Below are 22,647 nucleotides of genomic sequence, written 5' to 3' on the forward strand. Positions count from 1 at the left end.
AAGGGATAGCTAGAGTTAGTGAAGGTTTAGGAATGGAGGAGATACAGCTATGTTTGTAGGGAGAAGGGATAAAGCCAGGGGATTATGACAGATTGAAGAACAGAGAGTGAAAAGAGAAAGCTCTTGGAAGATGTATGAAAGATGCGATCAAGAACACATGTTGAGAGGATGATCCTGCAGGAAAAACGGTTGCCTCTTCTTGACAGACTGGAACAAAGTATAAGAATGAAGGATTACACTGAAATTTTATATGTAGAAATGAGAAGAGGGGGCTCATCAGAGATGACCTCTATTTTCTGAGTAAAGTATGAGGAAAGGTTTTCTGCTGAAGGGAAGTATATGCTATATAAATAGCTTATGAAGGGAACAGAAGGTTCAGAACAGATGCTATGGGGTGTGACACAGTGACAACTAGGGAAAAGTGAAAGGTCTGCCAAATACTACTGTAGGACCAGTAGAGATAACAGAATGTAAATTTAGAGTGGACAATGTGAGTCAGTGCTGAGCTAGAAAATGGAGGAAGCATGACTGGGGGGAGCGGAAGAGGGGACTGGTAGACAACATCTACCAGGTTATAGGTTACTATTATCTCAGTCAGTTAATAAATATTTATTAAGCACTTACTACATGCCAGGCACTGTGCTAAGCACTGGGGACGCAAAGAAAGGTTTAAAAAACAAAACAGTCCTTGCTCTCGAGGAACTCACAAGTATAATATGGGAGACAACCTGCAAACAACTATATACAAACAAGTTATATGCAAGATAAATTGGAAATAATAAAGAGTGAAGGCACTAGATTCTAGTGACTAGAATTAAGATGGATCTGGAAAGGTTGCCTGTAGAAGGTGGGATTTTAGCTAAAACTTGAAGTAAACCGGGGAAGACAGGAGGTAGAGATGAGGGAGAATATTCCAGGTATGGGTGACAGTCAGTAAAAATGTCCAGAGTTGGGAGATGATGGAGAGGCTGGTACAAAGAACAGTAAGGAGGCCAGTGTCACTAGATTATGGTGGTGGGGTTGGGGGGCGGTAAGCATAAGGTGTAAGAAGACTGGAAAGGTGGTAGGTAGGGGGGAAGACAATGAAATGCTTTTAATGTCCAACAAAGGATTTTATATTTGATTCTGGAGGTGATAGGGAAACACTGGAGTTTATTGAGAAGGGAGGGTGACACGGTCAGATCTGCACTATAGGGTCACTTTGGCAGCTGAGTGGAGGATGGACTGGAGTGGGGAGGACCGCAGCAGGGAGACCAATCAGAAAGCTATTACAACAGTCCCTGGGTGAGATGATGAGCACCTGTACCAGAGTGGCGGCAGTGTGGAGGTAAGGAGGAGCTAAATATGAGACATGCTATGAAAGTAGAATTGGCAGGACTTGGCAATATATTGGATATGCGTATATGTGCTGGGGGTTTGGGGGAGCAGAGCAAGGAGTCAAGGATTACACCTAGGCTGAGAACATGGTGACTGGGAGGATGGTGGAGCCCTTATGTTTATGAGGGGGAAGCTGTTGTGGGAAAGATGAGTTCAATTTCTGACAAGTTCAGTTTAAGATGTCTACAGGATACCCTATTCAAGATGTCTAACAGGCAGTTAGTGATGCCAGACTGGAGGTCACGGAGAAGTTATGGCTGGATAAATAGTGTGAGAATCATTAGCAAAGGGATGATAATCGAATCCATGGTAACTGATGAGATCACTAGGTAAAACAGTAGAAAGGGAGAAGAGAAGTCTCAGGACAGAGCCCTCTGGGGCATCTGTGGTTGGCAGGCATGACTTGGAGGAAGATCCAATAAAGAAGACGGACGAACAGTCAGATAGGTAGGGAGAGAACCAGAAGAGAGTGGTGCTCTGAAAACCTAGAGAGAAGAGAGTATCCAGAAGAGGGTGACTGACAGTGTCAAAAGCTACAGAGACATCAAGAATAATGAGAATTGAGAAAAGGCCATTGGATTTGGCACTTAAGAGATCATTGGTAACTTTGGAGAGAGCAATTTCAGTTGAATGATGAGAAGATAATGAGAGGAGAAGAAGTATAGATGGCCTATTGTAGATGGCCTTCTCAAGGAGTTTAGGCACAAAAGGGAAAAGAGATATGGGATGACAGCTCACATGGGCGGATGGATGGATCAAGTGACGGTTTTTTTTAGGATCTGAAAGACATGGATATGTTTGTAGGCATGTTAGGAGGGAAGTAGTAGACAGGGAGAAACCAAAGATAGGTGAGACAGTGGGAATGATAGAGGGGGCAAGAGAAGATGGATAGAATGGGATTGCTTGTGCAGGTAAAAGGACTTGTCTTGCTAAGGAGAAGGACCACCTCTTCAGGTGATACAGGGATGAAAAATGAGATGGGGGGACAGAAGACATCTGGGTAATATGAAAAGAGGGAGCTCTTGGTGAATGGTTTTAATTTCATGAGGCAAGGTTCTCAGCTAAAAGGGTGGGGGGGTGGAGGGAAACCAGGAAGGGTTGAGAAAGGAAGAAAATGTTTTAAAGATTCCTACGAAGAGTGCGATTGTGAGTTAATTAGGGAAGAGTAAAAAAAAAATGCCTTAAAGCAATGAGGGCCCAGTTGAGATAATGTACCATAAATCTGTATTGATCCAGTCACAATGGTTGTATGACTTTCTCCAGGTTCTTTCAGCTGCATGTGTGTGTAGGAGTGAAGGCAGTGGATGGTAGGAATGATCTAAGGCCATCTGCTGTTTCCTAAGCTCCGCATTCCAACTCTTATGTCCATGCCTTTGCTTAGACTGTCCTCCATGCCTGAAACACAAACCTTTCTCCCCTATTCCTCTTAGCTTCCTTCAAGCCTCAACTCATTTGCCACTTCCTTTCCTTATCTCCTTAGTTGTTACTTCTATCTCAAACAGGTATATACTTATATGTTTATATGCATTGGCATTCTGTAGAATATAAGCTCCTTGAAGGAAGGAACTACTTTCCAGTTTGTCTTTGTATCCTCAGGCCCTAGCACAGTAACTTGCACATAGTAAGAAAGACAATAAATGTTTACTGGATTGGATCATTGCACAGTTCCTTTAAGAATCATTGTCATATGTTGCATTCAAATTACATAGTTTCAATTTATACAATTTGAATGTTTGTATAACTTATTAGGAACATAATTATTAAACAAAATAAGATACACTCAAAATTGTAACAACCTTAAAATAAATGTAATTTATGAATTTATTAAATCTAATCCATACTAACACAGTTTAAACAATCCCAAAATAGAAACTGCAGAGACCCACTGAAAGTGGTTGCATTTCAGATTTGTTTGGAAGCAGCTGGTTGTTAAAAATCAATCCATCAATCCACTATGTTAAACATTAGGGCTACACAAAGAAAACAGAAACAGTCCATGCTCTCAAGAAATTTACCTTCAAATGAGGGAGAGCACATGTACACATATGAGCATAAAAAGAAAATAAATACAAGAAGCTTTGGGAGGGGGTACTCTAGCAGCTTGGGAAGGTGTCCTATAGAGGATGGTGCTTGAGATGAATTTTGAAGGAAACCAGGGATTTGATAAAGTTGATTAAAGTCAAAGAGAAATGCATTCCAGGGTTGAGGGACAGCCAGTACAAAAGCACAGACGTGGGCACAGGAACACCCTCCCTCCTCTAGTCCAACTACTGACCTTCCTGACTTCCTTTAAGTTCCAGCCGAAATTCCACCTTCTATAGGAAGCCTTCCCCAATGCTTTTTAATTCTAGTGCCTTCCCTCAGTTAATTATTTCCTATTTGTCTTTTATCATAGCTTGTTTGTACACATTTGTTTGCTTGTTGTCTTCCCCCACTAGATTGTGAGCTCCTCGAGGCCAGGGACTGTCTTTTGCCTCTTTTTGTATCCCTAATGTTTGGCACAGTGCCTGGAACATAGTAGGAGCTTAATAACTGACTGAGGTTAATCAAGAATGTCACATGAAGAGGAGAGGTCAAGGCAGTTGAAAACAGAGAAGCAGCCATTAGACATGTAAGTCAGTAGATTGCTAGTAACTTTGGAGAGAGCAGTTTCAATTGATTGATAAGGTCATGAGACAAATTGCCAAGGGTTGAGAGAGGACAGAAAATTGAGGCATTAACTAAAGACGATTTTTTAAAAGAGTCTGGTTCAAAAGGGAAGAGAGCTAGATGATGCTAATTAGTAGGGATGATAGGATCAATTGGGGATTTTTATGGGATGAAGGGGACCTGAAAGCATTTGTAGGCAAGTAAGGATGGAACCAATAGAAAGGGAGGCATTGAAGATTAAAGAGAAAGTAGGGACAATTGTGGAAGCAATCTGCTAGAGGAGACAGGTGAGGATGAGATCAAAGGTACATGCAGAAGGCCCACTTCTTCAACAGAAATTGGAATAAAGGAGGAAATAGTGGGAGATGATGTTGGGGGCGGGGGAGGCAAGGGATGGTTTCAGAAGAGGAGGAAGAAAGAAGAGGGAGTCTTCAGAGGAAAATATTCAATAAAGCATGAAACAACATTTTGAATCTGAAATTCATTTTTCTAAAGTAAATGATCTTATCTATTAAGTTTCCAAGCCATTTCAAAATACTGTTTATTTCACTATCTAGCTGAAACAAATCAGTTTTTATAATATTATTTCTACAGAAAAAGTGTTCCATGATGTATCAGGAAGCAAAAGATGCTTGGTCAGGTATAGCTTCTATAAGGAATCACAAAATATCATGGAGTAATGCCCTATCCCTTCTTCTGAAAGCTAAATATCTATGAAGAAAAAGGTAAAACTATAAAAGCATACAGTATATACACTTCTTTATTTCATTTTTCTAAGGTAAATTTTCATGTTATTTTTCATAAATTAAAGCTGTTAGTTACAGATTTATTAGTTAACTTAATTAATTCAATTTTATTTAATTTCAGTTTAAAATTCTCTCCCTCCCCCACCCCTAGAAAAACAAAGACTATTACAAATATGCGTAGAAAAGGAAGGAAAGAAGGAGAGAAAGGAGGAAGGAAATAGGTTTTGATCTATACTCTGAGTCCATCCCTTCTTTATCTGGAGATGGATACCATATTTCTCTGTCAGTTTACTTTTAAACAAAAAAGTTGTAATATAGAAAAATGCCCGCTCAAAGAAACCTTAGATATGAAATACACTCCACGTCACCATCCATGTAAAATTTCACCTTTTCCTCTAATGAGGAAGTTTCTTGCTTCTATTAGACATTGTATTTGTTTATAATAATAGAGCTTTGAATACCTGAATTGGAGTTCTGTTCCACTACAGGAGAATTCTTATTTTTTGCAGAAGACAGTCTTGTTGAATAAGGTTTGGATCCAAACGTAGTAAAGATGTCTGCCCTAAAATAACACAAAGTAATCAAATAAGAATATTAAATATGTAGAAAATATTTAGCACATCACTATTCTTTGTGAAACTATGAGTAAAATATGAAAAATTAAGTATAAAAATCCTTATATCAAAGTTGTCAGTTTACTACTGAGTCTATCCATTCTATTCAAATGGATTTATTCAAAAGTATATGCATATATGTACAATTGTGTGTGTATGTGTGTGTGAGGCAAACTAGAACTTTCTAATTCCTTCTGAAGAGCTGTTAGGGGAGGAGCCATTAACACTGGATCCAAAATAACACATTACAAAATGGAATGATCACCAGTCACCTTATCTATGTCTCTGCACTAGCATGAATAACTGAGAATTAATTGCATTATAAATATAGGAATCAGCAACCAATGTAAATTATAAATTCTTCCTTAGAAGAATAGACAGAATAATTCTTGGTCATTTTTTAGCTTTCTTTTCCTGGCATCAGAAAGACATGTATTTCTTATTTGATCTTAGTAGACACTACAAAACTACTCTGAGATGGTGTATTTATTGTTATTATTAATAAGAAATCTTTTTAAAAATTGCTGAGTTAATTATTCAGAAATGTTCAAATATATATATTTGGGATGAAAAAAATTCTTTATTTCTTTCCTTTTTTTTCTTTCCGCTATTTGAGTTTACTGCCCTCTAGCACTGTTTATAATTTGAGAAACTTCTCAGAAGCGACATGTTACTCTCTACTGCCTTCTTTAATTTTTTAAAATACAATATTATTTTCAGTTTCAAATTCTTTTCCTTCCCTCCACACCCCAGAAGGCAAGAAAATCAAAACCTGTAAATATGTATAGTCATATAAGAAAAATTCCTGAATTAGTCATGTCCAAAAAATAAAAGAGAGAAAAATATGCTTCTGATTCCATCAACTCTATCTAGAGGCAAGAGCATGTTTAATTATGAGTCCTCAGGAATTGTGGTTGGTCATTGTGTTGATCAGAATTACTAAGTCTTTCTAAGCTGATTATCTTCATAATATTAATGTTACTGTGTAGATTATTCTCCTGGTTCTGCTCACCTCACTTTGCAACATTTCATAAGTCTTCCTAGGTTTTTCTGATACTTTCCCCTTAATAATTTCTTATAGCACAATAGTATTCCATGACATTCTTATACCATAACTTGTTCAGCCATTCCACAACTATTGGCATCCCCCCAGTCTTTAATTCTTTGTCATCACTAAAAGAGTGGCTATTAAAGTTTTTGTACATATGGGCCTTCTTCCTCAGACCTAGTAGTAATATTTCTGGGTCAAAGGGTTGGTATAGTTTAATATCTTTTTGGCATAGTTCCAAATTGCTTTCCAGAATGGCTAGACCAGTTTACAGCTCCACCAACAATTCTGTTTTCCCACAGCCCCATCAGTACGTCATTTTCTTTATCTGTCATTTTAGTCAATCTGATGTATGAAGTGGTACCTCAGAGTTGTTTTAATTTGCATTTCTCTAATTATTAGTGATTTAGAATATTTTTTTTTTTTTTTGCTTTTTGGCAGGGCAATCGGGGTTAAGTGACTTGCCTAAGGTCACACAGCTAGTACATGTGTCAAGTGTCTGAGGCCGGATTTGAACTCAGGTCCTCCTGACTTCAGGGCCAGTGCTCTACTCATTGCGCCACCTAGCTGCCCCAATTTAGAATATTTTTAATAAGGCTATTATAGCTTTGATTTCTTCCTCTGAAAACTATTCATATCCTTTTTTATCAAATGAGTAATATCTTCATTTTCTACAGGTATTAAAAAGCCAAATTTGGGGGTTTTTTTTTGTAGTCTTAAATTTACTGACAGGGTAGGTAAAATATTCTCTAAACAATCTAACAGACTAATATTGCTACATAAAATGACAGATTTCAAGTCTGTGTAGTACTCTGTGTTCCAGAGTGTTTGCATGACATTCTATCATGGAATAACAGAAAAAGTGATGGATTTGGTATCACTGTCTTGCTCAAGTCCCTATTCAGATATTTACTTAATGATTTACCTTGGAAAATGCACTTCCTCTCTCTGGACCATATTTCCATTTCTATAAAATTAGGATGTGGGGACCATATGTTCTAATCGGGATTATTTCATTCTTTGTATGGGTATCGCCAAAGCCTACCACAATGATTTGTGCTTAATGAATGCGTGTTGATGAACAGATTTCTAGGGTCTCTTCCAGCTCTATATGATACTCTAGATCTCAGCATTACCTAATATAATTGCCTTTTAGGAAGGCCAAGGAAAAATCCTTTGACCTAAAAATTCTGTTCTAATCGTTCATTTTATTACTCTGATTTGGCATATGAGTTAGAACAAAAGAATTCTGAGTAAGAAAAAAATTCGGTAGCAAAATATTTTAAAAGACTGAAATATAGGTTATCATTTGAAGAGACAAACTTCTCAAAACAAGGTATAGGAAATATAGTTAGTCTCTTAGTAGCGATTCAAGCATCACAATCATATTGCACTCATTTTCAAACAAGATATTTTTTTCTTTTGATTATGCAACTATCAAATTTTAGTTAGACTTCACTTAAACCAGCATAAGTTTAACTTTATTTTAAATATTTAACTGTTGGGATCACAAAATTGTGGAACTGAAAAGAACCTTAGTCATCATCTATTCCAATCTCTTCCTTTTACAGGTGAGGAAAGTGAGGTCCAGAGAAGTCAAGTTACTTGCCCAAAGTTACACAGAGTGGCAGAGCCAGGATCAGAGCCTAGGCTTTCTGTATATTAACCTACGGTTCTTTCCACTACACCTTACTCCCAATAGATGACATTCACTTACTAGAGAGAGAGGGAAAAGTTAAAATAGCAATGATCAATTCTTTTGTACATTAAATGTTCTGCGTATACAACTTCACATGAAAGCAAAGGGTAAAAACTCCCAATAACTAAATACGGAGGTAAAGACAAGTTCAAAAGTCTAGCTTAGGACTTTTGTTGTAGAGTTGCTGGAGTTCTATTAGCTATTTAGGAAGAACAAAACAGTCACCATGAACTGCATGAACAACAGCAATTTTTCTGTGGCTGTGAGGATGGCTGGGTGACTTTAAGTCCAGTTGAATTAAATTAATTCTTGCTATAAGGTTACTCTTCAGAGGACTGTACCTCATATCCAATTTGGAAGACTGAGGGGTAGCAACTAAGTGGTAGCAAGACCGAGTGGTCAATGGCAAGGCTAGATCTATGCAGTAGTGGTCTAAGGTATGAATCTGTGCCTCCACAAGACTAGAGGAAGCTGAACAAGCTGAAATAGGGTCATTAGTAATTAGTAACTTGAAGGCAGGAACTGATGTAGTAGTCTAGGAAAGGAAGGTAAAACCTAAGAAGGCAAAAAACGAAAACAAACTTGTAAACATTAATTCTAAAACTAGTTAATATTATAAAATACTTCAGCCTGATATGTCAAAAATGCATAGAATTAGTATTAGCATGTACTTGTTAAAAGGCCCAAAACACACATTATTCTCTTTCCCTGGGGAGTTGTTGATAGAGAAGAAGTCAAGGACTCTTGGCTGTAAACTCCACTTTCACTGTATGAGCTGATGTTTGGAGATGATGACCGGGATGGGGAGTCCATATTCAAGTCCAGTTTAATTGCAGAATCAGGGCTTTCAAGGTCAGAAGTACTGCCACTCAGCTTTGCCCTTTTCTTAGCTGCACTATTACGAAGAGATCTAAGGGAGCTCTGCATCTAAAAAATGTTGAAAAGAATTAAATTTATAGGTTGATTTAAGCTTTCTTTTTAACAGTCATACCCCAAGTCATTAATTTTTTCTGTGAAAACATTACATCAGGTAAACAGTAGACCAAAAAGAGAAGTTAATTCTATATGAACAATTATTATAGAGAAGTTGTAATCTGGGAGACATTGTAGTGAATAGCTGTATACTAAAGTTTGTTAATATGCTTTCATGATGCTACTGAAAAAGCAGGCAACCTTATGGCAAACTGCACCATTATTAGCAATAGGGGACTCATTTTTAGGGTCCAGCTTCTATTAAGCAATTAGGTACCAAGTATTTCTTGGAGAGGATGGAAAATGGGAGCTAACACATGAAAACAACAATGTAATGTGCAGAGAGCTTGACAGTCAAGGATCTGAAGGCATGTGCAGAAGGTCAAGGAAAAGGGAAATTAAAACCCTTTAACTTCTCACAGTTAAATTAAGTGGAAACCAACAATTGTTAGTATCAGGTTGTTGTGCTAATGTGGTTCTCATAGAAATACTGAAAACTAAAAACCTCCTTAGTACTACAATATAATACAAATACAGGGATGGGGATGTATAATTTCCCTGAAATAGGGAACTCCCAGGTGAGGAAACTGCCTCTACCAACTCAGGCAGGCATCTTTTCTGCAATTTATGGGTGTTAGAGATTGTTTAGATCATTGAGAGGTTAAATGACTTGTCCAAAGTCACCCAGTATGTCAGAGGTCTCTATCCAATATGCTGCGCTGTCCAAAAAAGCTGTCACTAACCCAGACTTTGACTATTTAAAAATTTAGGTAATGGCTAAATATAGAATCTTGGCAGATAAACATTTCAAGGCAACTGGGCAAATTAGTGAATCATGCTTAGAAAATTAGTGGTATGTAGTTTTATTTATGTACATATTCACAAGACTAATCATTTAAGGAGTATTTCTACAAATTAATAACAATTCTTATTTCAAAAAATACAGTTTTGTGGTGGTTGTTGTTGAGGGGGGAAGGCAGGGTAATTGAAGTGTGTCAAGTGCCTGAGGCCAGATTTGAACTCAGGTCCTCCTGACTCCAGGGCTGGTGCTCTACTCACTGTGCCACCTAGCAGCACCCAATACAATTTTTTTAAAAGAAATATTTCATTATTATCCTTGTATTCCCCAGCACCAAGCATAGTGACTTATGTAAAACCTTTTAGTCTTTTCTTCTGTGACAGTCTGAATACAATCCTGGATATAAAATATACAGTTCTTTCCAAATTCAGTTTGCACCAAAGAAAATAAAATGTATCTTTAACAACTAAGTATATGAAGAGAATAACAAAGAATGAGGGCAGTTATACTTAGGCTAAACGTGCTGAGGCAGTTAACTGGTTCAAAAGAATACGAGGTTTGATTGGTTTTTTCCATTTGATTTTTAGGATGTTTCTATGGTAGAAATTTCATACTAAATTAAATAAAATCTATAACAAGACTAAATACAAGCATATCATGTATTGCATATATAAGAATAACATGTACTGCAAGTTTCTTTACCTTTATGACTATTACCTGTGGATATTATCTTCTCTTGCCACATCCAAATTAGGGAAAAATGGCACTAGGGTTTTTTTCCTGAGCATCTACTTGGTGAACTGCTTTATTTATCTTTAATATTAGTGCTTTGTGAATTAGCTCTACACACTGATATTTAAATTTTAAGTCTTTCAAAATGGAGCAGCATTAATATCACTCGAGTAAGCATAGCAACCCATTTTTATTTTAAAATGCTGGGTAATCAATGTCAAAATACATTGATCTTAAGTAACCTGAGGTAACACAAATTAAATGTAAATGTGGTACCTATGGAATCATGAATTTGATTCTAAGTCAAAGTATTGTATCGATTCTTGCTATCTTATTTATTAGTCAATTTACGGTAAAAAACAACAGTGCTATTGTTATTATTCTAAAACAATTTATAATAACCAAATTATCAAGAAAATAATAGCAGATATTTGAAAAGTAACATTTAGGTCTAACCTCTTCCTGATCTGATTCCTTATCTCTGACATTTAATTCAGAAAGATCAATTGCAAGATTGTCTTTTTCATTCCTCCAAATATGATCTTTTTTTTCAAGTTCCACAGTGATAAAATCTGCTTTGTCAGGCAATAGACTTATACCCCGTGGAATTGGTGGAACTGGTTTTGTTCCATTTAGGCCTCTCCGGGAAGATGGTGATCTCACCAATGCAGGTTTAAGTTGTATAGGAGAAGGTTTTTCTTGTGAATTTTCTCCTGTATAAAACAGATATTTTATCATTTTACAGAATGACATAAGCAGAGAATTACAGTGCATAAGAGCCTAGAACATAATTTTTTTTTAAAATCACATTTTTCCATCAAATCAAATTTTTCCACATTTCTGGTAAATTAAACTGTTCAAGACATTAGATGGGATATTGAAAAAATGATATAATAGAGTTGATACTGAGCATCAGAAATCCCTTCATGATGCTGGCTGTCCAAATAACATGCTATTTAATATGATATTCTACAAATAATTGTTTGTTGATGAGATTTTGGGTAACAAATAAAAGGTTAGTATAAATATTTTAAGGAAAAAAATGACTATTAAGGTTGGAATCTAATGATTTGTATATTATAGTACCAATATGTTACTTAGTTTTTATTCCCAGAATACTAAGACAAATGTTTCAATTTACTGAGTTTATGCTAATTCCAAGTTGAATTCAAACTTACAAATAAAAACACAGAGTATTAATTTTTTTTTGTATTTTTACCTGAAGCATCCACTGATTTTTGACTGAAGAGCTTTTTCTGGGGACTTGGCTTCGGTAGCCCTTCAAAGCTCTTAAGAGGCCAGGAATTTGAGAAGTTAACAGAATTATCCTGAGACTTCTTTGGAGATCCATTAAGAGGGGATGTGTGTTTTGGACTGGTTCGAGGTGATGAGAGTGGATAGGACGGAAGGATGAGAGCTCCCTGGCTTGTATTGGTACTAGGATATGATAAAGTATGTTCTGCAGGACTACCAAATGTTTGTTGAGTTTTACCGCCAAAATTTAAGCTTGCACACACTGTGTAAGATAAAAGAGAATACATTATTTATATATACTTATCTAACTCAAAATGCTTTCCCCTTTATCATTTTTTAATAATTTCCTATAATTAGCACTGTAGTCTTCTTCCAATGACTCAGCCATACAATGGATAAACGAAGACTAAACCAGTAGAGTGAAAGCCTTGGAAGGTCCTACGAAGCTGGAAAGACTTCAAGTAATGGCTTGGCAAGACTACACATCCATCACAGCTAAGACCCATTAAGTTAAGTTTGGAAAAGCTCACCATGACCTTGCCCACAGATGATGAATTTTCCACCCATATCAATTCTCAAAGATGATCTACTAGGGGGCCACAAACCACTAACATTCCTACTAACGAAACCAGATATTCTTAAGCATTTAAGTACCAAAGAAAATAATTATTCTATATATTGTTATTAAAAATTTAAATGTGTGTGACTTAAATAATTGCTTTCTTCTGGGGGAGCTCAAAATTATTACTATACTTTTGTCTCATTTATTCTTAATTTAGGCAGGGCCAAGTCCTGCAATAGTCTATATTTTTTCAGGTGTAGGTAAAAATAGACTTAGTGATCAAAACCAGAACTAGGGTTTCCTAATTTCTTGTCCAATTCTCTAGCCACTTTGTTATACTTATGATATTTATATACTTTATGTCATTTGCTCACAGACTCTAAAACACTTAAGGCAGGAGTTCTTAAATTTTGACATAAAATACAAAGAATTATAAAGGAAACCAATTATATTGAAACACAGTAATTATTTTTAAAACAAATTCACAGACCCCAAAAACCTCTACTTAGGGAGACTGGTAAACAGCTTTATTATAAAAGTCTATTATGGATGTATCTCTTAAATCAAAGTAATGATGTGGAGGGAAACTTCTAGTTGGTTAGGCATCTGGAAGTCATACCCTAAGAGCCTTTCGGAAAACCCTGGAGTTGTCTTACAACTATTGTCTAGAATTGTGCAGGTCCACTGTTTCCCCAATTTGTCTCTTCCCCTTTGGAAGGGGTGTTTTGGCTTTGGCCTAGCTCTAGATTTCTACAGTATCCCTGAATAGGCATGGCAGTTCCAAGGCCCCAGCGAGAGTTTATATGACTGTGTCAAGGTCTAGAGTAAATCAACAACTGCATGGGACTCCTCGGGGTCAATGATAAACTTCTGGGCTGACCTCTAAATAAAGACAACTACCCTGGCATATCCTGAGGCAGGAACAAACCTGTGCTTCTAACTTTCTAGCAGTTTGAGATAGAGATGATCAGAGGTGTGTCTTGCGGCACCATTTTGGTGGGATTTGGCAAACAGTAGAACTGCATTGTTTCATTATAGCTGATGCATATAAAAATATTTAGGAAATATAATGTCCCTTTAAAGGAGAGCTAAAATGTCAATATGCCATAGAATAAATCTACCCTATCTATTCAAGTGATCATTATTTTTCATAAGCAAATTAAAAAAAACACATCCCTAACACTTAAATATAAAACATGAAATTTCAATCCTGCTGCATAATCTAAATTAAAGTGTTTCTGGAAGTTCAATTTTGATGTTGCAAATAGGGTAAAACCTGGGCCAAAACTACTAATGGCAATAATCCACAAACTCACTCGTGTCTGACAGCCTCAAACACTTTTGCTATATCTCCCGTCTTTTGTTGTTCTGAGAGCAGGTCTCCTTACCCCGTCCAGGCTGGAAACATAGCAGACACTCACAATCCAGATACAATTGCTGACTGATACACAAACTCTTACCTGTTCTACTTCCAACCCTATCCAGTTTATCCTTCCTAACGCCCCCAGGCTCATCATATTAGTGCAGACACTGGAACAGCTCTAGCACTGTTACACCTCGGATATTCAGTCGAGTTCAAACAATCTACCAGCTTTAATGTCAGGCATTTAGCAGCAGGCATTACAGGCATATGCCAACATACTGGCTATACCTCATATTCTACCTAACTTAATATTGGAAAAAGGGGTGGTTGTTGAAGGATGGGCCTGTCTTCTAGGTTGGGAGGCAGTGTTGTGATTATTTGATAAAATTATTATTTAAAATAGCTTGTTTCACAACAGAGATCCACATCATATTTGGAATCAGGACTCCTAAGAAAAGTATATAGCACTAAGTAAATGTAAACATATTTCTAAAAATAATTCAGATTTCTGTTGTTGTAACAAGCCCCTCTTATTTATATGATGATTCTGAGACCATGTATCACATATAAATTATAAGCACTCCTTGAACATACTTCTAAATAGAACAGGCTACAAAACAAATTTATACCTTTATCTTGACGACTGTTATTTGCTCCTAAAAACTGCAAATCAGAATCCACACTGCCACTTTTCCCACTCATCTGTGAAAAGCCTAGTTGTCCACATTTTCCTGTAGTGTTTGTTTGATGAGACCCAGTGGTACCTTTTGGAGAAGGAAAAAGAACCGTGTAAATAAAAGTGGGTTGTTTCATGAAGACATTTTGTTTCCCAAATGTGTGGTTAGCATATTGCTCACGAATACAGTGGGGCATATATGTGGGTAACTCGTTAAGGCAGATGATAAAGGGATAAGGTGTTCAGAAAAAGGGTTTGATTGAGGAGGCATGTGAGGTGGTACCCATTCAGGAGGCAAACTGTAAGGACATGCATACATGAGCTCGCCCTCGCACGCGCGCACACACACACACACACAGGATAGGCTAGGTCCATGCAGTTTTTCCTGGTTCTTCCAACTGCCACTCACTAAGCAGTGTCCACAGAGACTGACGAAACCTGTTCTCACTATTCATAGTCCAGTTAACCCATGAGATTCTTCTGTCTTCCATCTCTTACCATACAGTCCCTAGGTCATTCGAACATTTTCTCAGCTTCTCTTATAAGCATTAGTAGGAGGCAAGGTGATATAATGAAGGGAAGAATACTGTAAAGAGTCATTCAGGAACAGAGTATTAAAAGTGCATGAGTAGAACAGTCAGGGGAACCACAGCAACAGTGGAATCTCAGCTTCAGTAGTTAAGAAGGCTGGGGGAACAGTTTCATTGACCTTCAGAGACTGTGCCACAGGCAAAATAACAGTTACATGTCAGCTAAGGGCAAATTTGTATCCTTGACCTAGAAGAAGGTAATTTTGTATTTCTTCATCTTAGCAAGGAGGATGAAATGTTTCCTAGCAGAATGGAAAGAACAAGAGTAGCATGCTACAGTAAGCATGCTGGATCTGTACCTCTGGCTCTACGATTTATTCCCTGTGGGGCTTTAGGAGAATCACCTAACCTTTCTGGGTCTTCATTTCCCAATCTATAAAAATGATGGCGTTAGCCTGATGACCTCTGAGGTCTCTTCTAGGTCTAAAAGTAAGACTCTAAAAAGGAGATCCTAAGGAAATAGAAGGAACTCCAAAGCAGCAGTAATATCACTAAGATCAGGTATTTAGAAGCTGGAAGGCTGACAAAGAAGGGCAAAATGAACTAGGCTCTTTTTTTGGTGATGTCTTTCAGGTAGTGTAGTGATTCTTAAATTACCTCTTCTCAATGTGTTTTCCAGGTCAGTTGTTTTTGCCTTGGAATATCTTACATTTTCTTCTGTGTTTTTTTTTTCTGGGTATTTCTTTTTTTTTTTTTAATTTAATATATTTAGTTTTCAGCATTGATTTTCACAAGAGTTTAAATTACAAATTTTCTCCCCATTTCTACCCTCCCTCCCACTCCAAGATGGCATATGTTCTGGTTGCCCTGTTCCCCAGTCAGCCCTCCCTTCTGTCACCCCACTCCCCTCCCATCCCCTTTTCCCTTCCTTTCTTGTAGGGCAAGATAAATTTCTACGCCCCATTGCCGGTGTATCTTATTTTCTAGTTGCATGCAAAAACTTTTTTTTTGTTTGTTTTTGAACATCTGGTTTTAAAACATTGAGTTCCAAATTCTCTCCCCTCTTCCCTTCCCATCCACCCTCCCTAAGTCAAGCAATTCAACATAGGCCACATGTGTGTCATTATGTATAACCCTTCCACAATGCTCATGTTGTGAAAGACTAACTATATTTTGCTCCTTCCTAACCTATCCCCCTTTATTGAATTTTCTCCCTTGACCCTGTCCCCTTTTGAAAGTGTTTGTTTTTGATTACCTCCACCCCCATCTGCCCTCCCTTCTATCATCCCCCCCCCTTTTTTTTTCTTCTTCCTTCTTCTTTCCTGTGGGGTAAGATACCCAATTGAATATGTATGGTATTCCCTCCTCAGGTCAAATCTGATGAGAGCAAGATTCACTCATTCCCCCTCACCTGCCTTCTCTTCCTACAGAACTGCTTTTTCTTGCCACTTTTATGCGAGATAATTTACCCCATTCTATCTCTCCCTAACTCCCTCTCTCACTATATTCCTCTCTCATCCCTTAATTTCTTAATTTCTTTTAGATATCTTCCCTTCATCTTCAACTCACCCTGTGCCTGCTCTCTCTTCTATATATATATATATATATATATATATATATATATATATATATATATATATAATATATATACACATACATATATACAAACACACTCATATATACATATATATACATATATATACACACACATATATATATACACACACACACACACACACACACACACACACACATATATGCAAATTCCCTTCAGCTACCGTAATACTGAGGTCTCATGAATCATACACATCATCTTTCCATGTAGGAATGTAAACAAAACAGTTCAACTTTAGTAAGTCCCTTGCAATTTCTTTTTCTTGATTACCTTTTCATGCTTCTCTTGAGTCTTGTGTTTGAAAGTCAAATTTTCTATTCAGTTCTGGTCTTTTCACTGAGAAAGCTTGAAAGTCCTCTATTTTATTAAAAATCCATACTTTGCCTTGGAGCATGATACTCAGTTTTGATGGGTAGGTGATTCTTGGTTTTAATCCTAGCTCCATTGACCTCCGGAATATCGCATTCCAAGCCCTTCGATCTCTTAATGTAGAAGCTGCCAGATCTTGGGTTATTCTGATTGGGTTTCCACAATACTCAAATTGTTTCTTTCTGGCTGCTTGCAGTATTTTCTCCTTGACCTGGGAGCTCTGGAATTTGGCGACAATATTCCTAGGAGATTTCTTTTTGGGATCTAGTTGAGGAGGCAATTGGTGGATTCTTTCAATTTCTATTTTGCCCTGTGGCTCTAGAATATCAGGGCAGTTCTGCTTGATAATTTCTTGAAAGATGATATCTAGGCTCTTTTTTTGATCGTGGCTTTCAGGTAGTCCAATAATTTTTAAATTATCTCTCCTGGATCTGTTCTCCAGGTCAGTGGTTTTTCCAAGGAGATATTTCACATTGTCTTCCACTTTTGCATTCCTTTGGTTTTGTTTTATAATATCCTGATTTCTCATAAAGTCACTAGCTTCCATTTGCTCCAATCTAATTTTTAAAGTAGTATTTTCTTCAGTGGTCTTTTGGACCTCCTTTTCCATTTGGCTAATTCTGCCTTTCAAGGCATTCTTCTCCTCATTGGCTTTTTGGAGCTCTTTTGCCATTTGAGTTAGTCTGTTTTTTAAGGTGTTGTTTTCTTCAGTGTATTTTTCAGTATTTTTTTGGGTCTCCTTTAGCAAGTCATTGACTTGTTTTTCATGGTTTTCTCGCATCCTTCTCATTTCTCTTCCCAATTTTTCCTCTACTTCTCTAACTTGCTTTTCCAAATCCTTTTTGAGCTCTTCCATGGCCTGGGACCAGTTCATGTTTTTCTTGGAGGCTGTTGGTGTAGGCTCTTGCACTTTATTGACTTCTTTAGGCTGTATGTTTTGGTCTTCTTTGTCAGCAAAGAAAGAATGCAAAGTCTGAGACTGAATCTGGGTGCGTTTTCGCTGCCTGGCCATATTCCCAGCCAACTAACTTGACCCTTGAGTTTTTCAGTGGGGTATGACTGCTTGTAGAGTTAAGAGAACTATGTTCCAAGCTTGGGGGGATGCACCAGCTCTGCCACACCAGCAGTCCTCCTTACCCAAGAACCCCCAACCTGGACTAGACTTAGATCTTCAGCAGGCTCTTCACTCCTGCTCTGATCCACCACTTAATTCCTCCCACCGGGTGGGCCTGGGCCAGAAGCAACTGCAGCTGTACTTCTGTAGCTGCCCCCAGGGCGGTAGTCAAACTGCGAACTCCATTTTTACTCTGTCCCCAGCAGCTTTTCCCACTAACCTTCTCTGTTGTCTTTGGTGTTTGTGGGTTGAGAAGTCTGGTAACTGCTGCAGCTCACTGATTCAGGGTGCTAGGGCACTCTCCAACCGGCTCCTGGTCTGGTTGTTCCACGCCACCCACACTGGGCTCTGCTACACTCCGCTCTGCTCTGCTCCCAGCTCCGTGTGGGATAGACCTCATCCAGAGACCATCCAGACTGTTGTGGGCTGGAGCCCTGCTTCCCTCTGCTATTTTGTGGGTTCTGCAGTTCTAGAATTGGTTAAGAGCCATTTTTTATAGGTTTTTGGAGGGACTCGGTATGGAGTTCATGCTAGTCCCTGCTTTCCAACCACCATCTTGGCTCTACCCCCTGAATCTCTTCTTCTGTGTTTTTTTTTCCAGTCTTTTTGACTTTGTTTTATGATTTCTTGTTGTGTCATGGAGTCACTGGCTTCTATCTGGTTCATTCTAATGATCAGAGAGTTGACTGCTTTGGTAAGGTTTTTTACATCTTGCGCCAAGCTGTTAATTTCCTTTCCAATTCTTTCTTCTAGAGTTCTTATTTCTTTTCCAATATTTTCCTCTAGCACTCTCATTACACTGACAAAAACATTTTAAACTTAGGTTTTGTTTCTTTCAGGAATTCTAGCTAAATCTGTGCCCATGCCGTGTTTTTCTTCAAGACTTTGCCTGTAGATGTTTTGGAGTCGTTCTCTTCTTCTGGGTTTGTGTTTTGAGCATCTCTGTCACCAGGAGAGCTTTTTATGGAGGGCTCCTTTTTTTGTTTGTTTGTTTGTTCATTCTTCAACACTATTTCATGACTTCGGACTTGATGATAGGGCTGAGCCCTGGCACCTCTGGAGGGAAGGTCTGGGGGTGATCCTGTTGCTGCTTTCTTGGAGTACTGTATATTGTATTGTTGCAGGATTGCAGGGAAAGCTCAGGTGAGGGACCTGAATGTTTCCACAAGCTCCCAAATGATCTGAACCAGGGCAAAGTCTGATTGTTGTTCCACTCCCCATCCCCCTTCCTGCCTCCATCTGACCTCTGCAAGTTCCTGACCTGGGTTTGGGTCTGAGCAACAGTAGGTTACTGTTAGACTCTGACACTGTCAGCTGCTGGAAAACTCTGATGCTTTAGTGATAGAACTGCAGATTCTCCTTTGTTCTGAGATTTCTGCCTTGAATATTCCTCTGGAGGCTTCATACTGAGTTGGAGGTTGCAAGTGATACCCCACTCTGCTTCTGAAGTCTGAGCCACACAGCTGCTGCTTGCTTCTGAACTTAATCCTCTCTCTGCTTGGGGGGTGGGGTGGTAAATAGGAGAAGTGTTCCAAGTCCCCTCATCAGTCCATTCTGGATTTGTGACCTAGAGTTCGGTAGTAGGCAACAAAACTACCAGTTTACACACATCCCCATGTGGTGCCTTGGGATAGGTCTCGAGGTGTCCCAGTATGGGTCTGGGACACCTTCTCGCTATGCTTCATAGCCTCTCCCTGAATGCTGGTATACTCTGCATGTGGCATGCTTTGTATCAGGCCCCATCTTCAATGTTCGAAAAACAATCTGTATATCTCCTTATGCTGACCTGGGCTGGAAAAATTATTTAGTGTGACTTTTTCTAGGATTTCCTTATCAGGATTTGGTTTGTCACATTTTATTAGATCTGGTAGGAGAGCTCTTAAAGGAGTTTCTTTTTTTTTTTATAACGGATGAATTCTTTCTTTTTATTTTTGCAGGGGGAAGGCAGGACAGTTGGGGTTAAGTGACTTGCCCAAGGTCACACAGCTAGTAAGTGTGTCAAGTTTCCGAGGCTGGATTTGAACTCAGGTCCTCCTGACTTCAGGGCCGGTGCTCTACTCACTGCACCACCTAGCTGCCCCTTAAAGGTGTTTCTTACAAGTTAAAGAAGATAGTAAGAGAATAAGAGTTAGATTTCTGATGGCTTAAGATACAAGAAAAATGGAGCTTCTGGTTTAGAAGGAAGTATATCTAATGAAGAGAAACAAGAATACGTTTGTCCAAATCTCAAATCTCATTAAGAGTCTTCCAAATGAAAAGGAAGGCGAAGGGAGAAAAGGGCCCAGATACGCTTGTTAAACCAGATACTAGAGAGAACTGGTAAGACATAAGAAAAATAACAAAAGGCACTTGATGGCACAGAAAATAAGAAAAATAAGAATTATACTCATGGTCTAAGGTATAAAATGAATTAATTATCAACATGAGTTATGTATTATAACACAAGAAGTAAATATTTTCATAGGTACCACTAAGTTTTAGTGGAAGTTTATCACAATAGAATATGACAACAGGCAGGTAAAATTTGTTCAAAGGGAAGAAATTAAAGGGGTAATAGGTTATGTACTGCAAAAGTTGATCCTTTGGGGGAAAATATTAACTGGAAAGAGGAAAAAATGGTAGGGCACCCTGGGGAGAGAAAAAAGGAACTATCATCAGAGTGGGAATATATTAAAGGTTGTCAATCTGCTAAGGAAATAGGGGATAAATTCCTGATGGGGATCACAAAAAAGTGGCACAAAAAGAAAAACTAGGAAAGAAAAAACAATTCTTTTTGAACAAATATGTATAGTCAAGCAAAATAACTTTTTTATGTATATTTGTGCATGTCACATTCTGCACCTTAAATCTATCACCTCTTTGTGAAGGTGGATAATATCCTTAGTCTCTGGAGTTATGGAGAGTCATTGTATTAATCATAGTTCTCACAGCTTACAAAGTTATCTTTGCAAGATTCTTGTGATACACAGTACACTACATACAGTGTTGTTATTATATAATTCTTCTCCTGGCTCTATGCATTTTACTATTCATCAGCTTATTAAACTCTTCTAAACTGTTTGTTTCTACAATACTGATACTGTAGTATAAATTGTTCATCTGGTTCTAATTAGTGCATTCTACATCACTTCACAGACATCTTTCCATGTCTCTTTGAAATAATCTGCTTCCTCATTTCTTAATTACTCTCTCCTACGTGACTGTCATACTTCCATTTCTAAGCCACAAAATAATCTGGAGTTAACATCTGGACAATAGCCATTCTTCATCTGCTTGGGTTTTCCTAAGTGTACAGTCAGGTCAAACTTTTCTGAGAGATTATGAATCTAATTTAGGCAGCTTTGCATTATTCCAGGACTTTATGCTATTAACACATCATCCTTGAAGAGAAGCCTCTTTAGCCTGCCATCAACTTATCAACCAACCAATAAGCATTTATTAAGAGCCTATCTACTATGTGCCAGACATTGTACTAGGAGCTGGGGTTAAAGATAAAACTGACCTAGCTTCTGCTTTCAAGGAGCTTCCCCAGGCAGCAGTCAGGCTTGCATAATGACCATTTAGACTCTACAGTGGATGTCTTCCATGATAGAAGAAGTATGAGCAAAGTTATCTCTGTTGTTATGTCTTTCGAGGAATCTTATATGACTTTAGCATAAGCATGGGAAATATCTTAGAGCAGTGTTTTATTCTTCCTATTCAAAAGTGTTTTTTTAATAGTCAACAGACAATAATCGCAATGAAATTTTGTATTCTTTATACCTTGCAGACAATTTTGTGATTTGCTGTAGATTATCATTTGCAATATTCCTCTCTTGCTTTCTTCTTGTACCTTCATTAAGGATACTCTGAATGTATATATAAATTCAGATACTTTGAGAATTAATCCCTCAATGCATTCACAATTATTTTACTTCCAATTCTGACCTCTTCTGTGCATCTCTGATCTAGTCTCAGTGACGTTCATATATCTATGTTTTTGTTAGGAGCATTTTAACTTCCCTATGCAGCTTCAAAAATGCGATGGGTGACGGAGGAAAGAGCTTATTAAAAAGAACCTGGAAATCTTCATTGTTTGGCTTATTTGTTGTCCTTCTTGTTTCACCCATAAAAGCACTTGGGATGGCTTTATATAAATTTGTTTTTCCCTGCACCATTTTTTGTCATATGGCAAAACACTGAGTCACAGGCTATCACCACCCTCTCCTCTGCTAAGATTTTAAACAATTTTATATTCTAAACTGGTGATGTCCTTATATATTTCTCTTTGGCAATGAGATCAAATGTTTGCTGCCTAAGGCAAACACTTGCTTGGGAAATGACCAATCTGTGCCAACATTTGTTCTCTTGTTCACCTATAGTTTTCCTGGCTTTAACAAGTTACTTGAACAAGTCAGGTAGAAGTCTTCTTTTAATGAGAAGAGCTATTATCGTTGACAAAACACTTTACATGAAATGTCTCATTTGATCTTTACAACAATCCTGTGAAGTAGGTGCTATGACTATTTCCATTTTACAGATGAGAAAA

General features: G+C 37.8%; 1 protein-coding gene across 1 annotated transcript in view; it reads right to left on the reverse strand.

Annotated features, from left to right (window-relative positions):
* TOGARAM1 (TOG array regulator of axonemal microtubules 1) overlaps positions 1–22,647 on the reverse strand; it is a 94,866-nt gene that overhangs the window by 34,551 nt on the left and 37,668 nt on the right. The window contains exons 3-7 of the mRNA XM_036735310.1: positions 14,445–14,579; positions 11,856–12,152; positions 11,093–11,349; positions 8,828–9,060; positions 5,234–5,334 (exon numbers count right to left, since the gene is read on the reverse strand). Of these exons, the coding sequence (XP_036591205.1) occupies positions 5,234–5,334; positions 8,828–9,060; positions 11,093–11,349; positions 11,856–12,152; positions 14,445–14,579 (1,023 nt within the window). The remainder of the gene's footprint in view (positions 1–5,233; positions 5,335–8,827; positions 9,061–11,092; positions 11,350–11,855; positions 12,153–14,444; positions 14,580–22,647) is intronic.

Source organism: Trichosurus vulpecula, chromosome 8 (genome assembly GCF_011100635.1).
Source record: "Trichosurus vulpecula isolate mTriVul1 chromosome 8, mTriVul1.pri, whole genome shotgun sequence".
NCBI lineage: Eukaryota > Metazoa > Chordata > Mammalia > Diprotodontia > Phalangeridae > Trichosurus > Trichosurus vulpecula.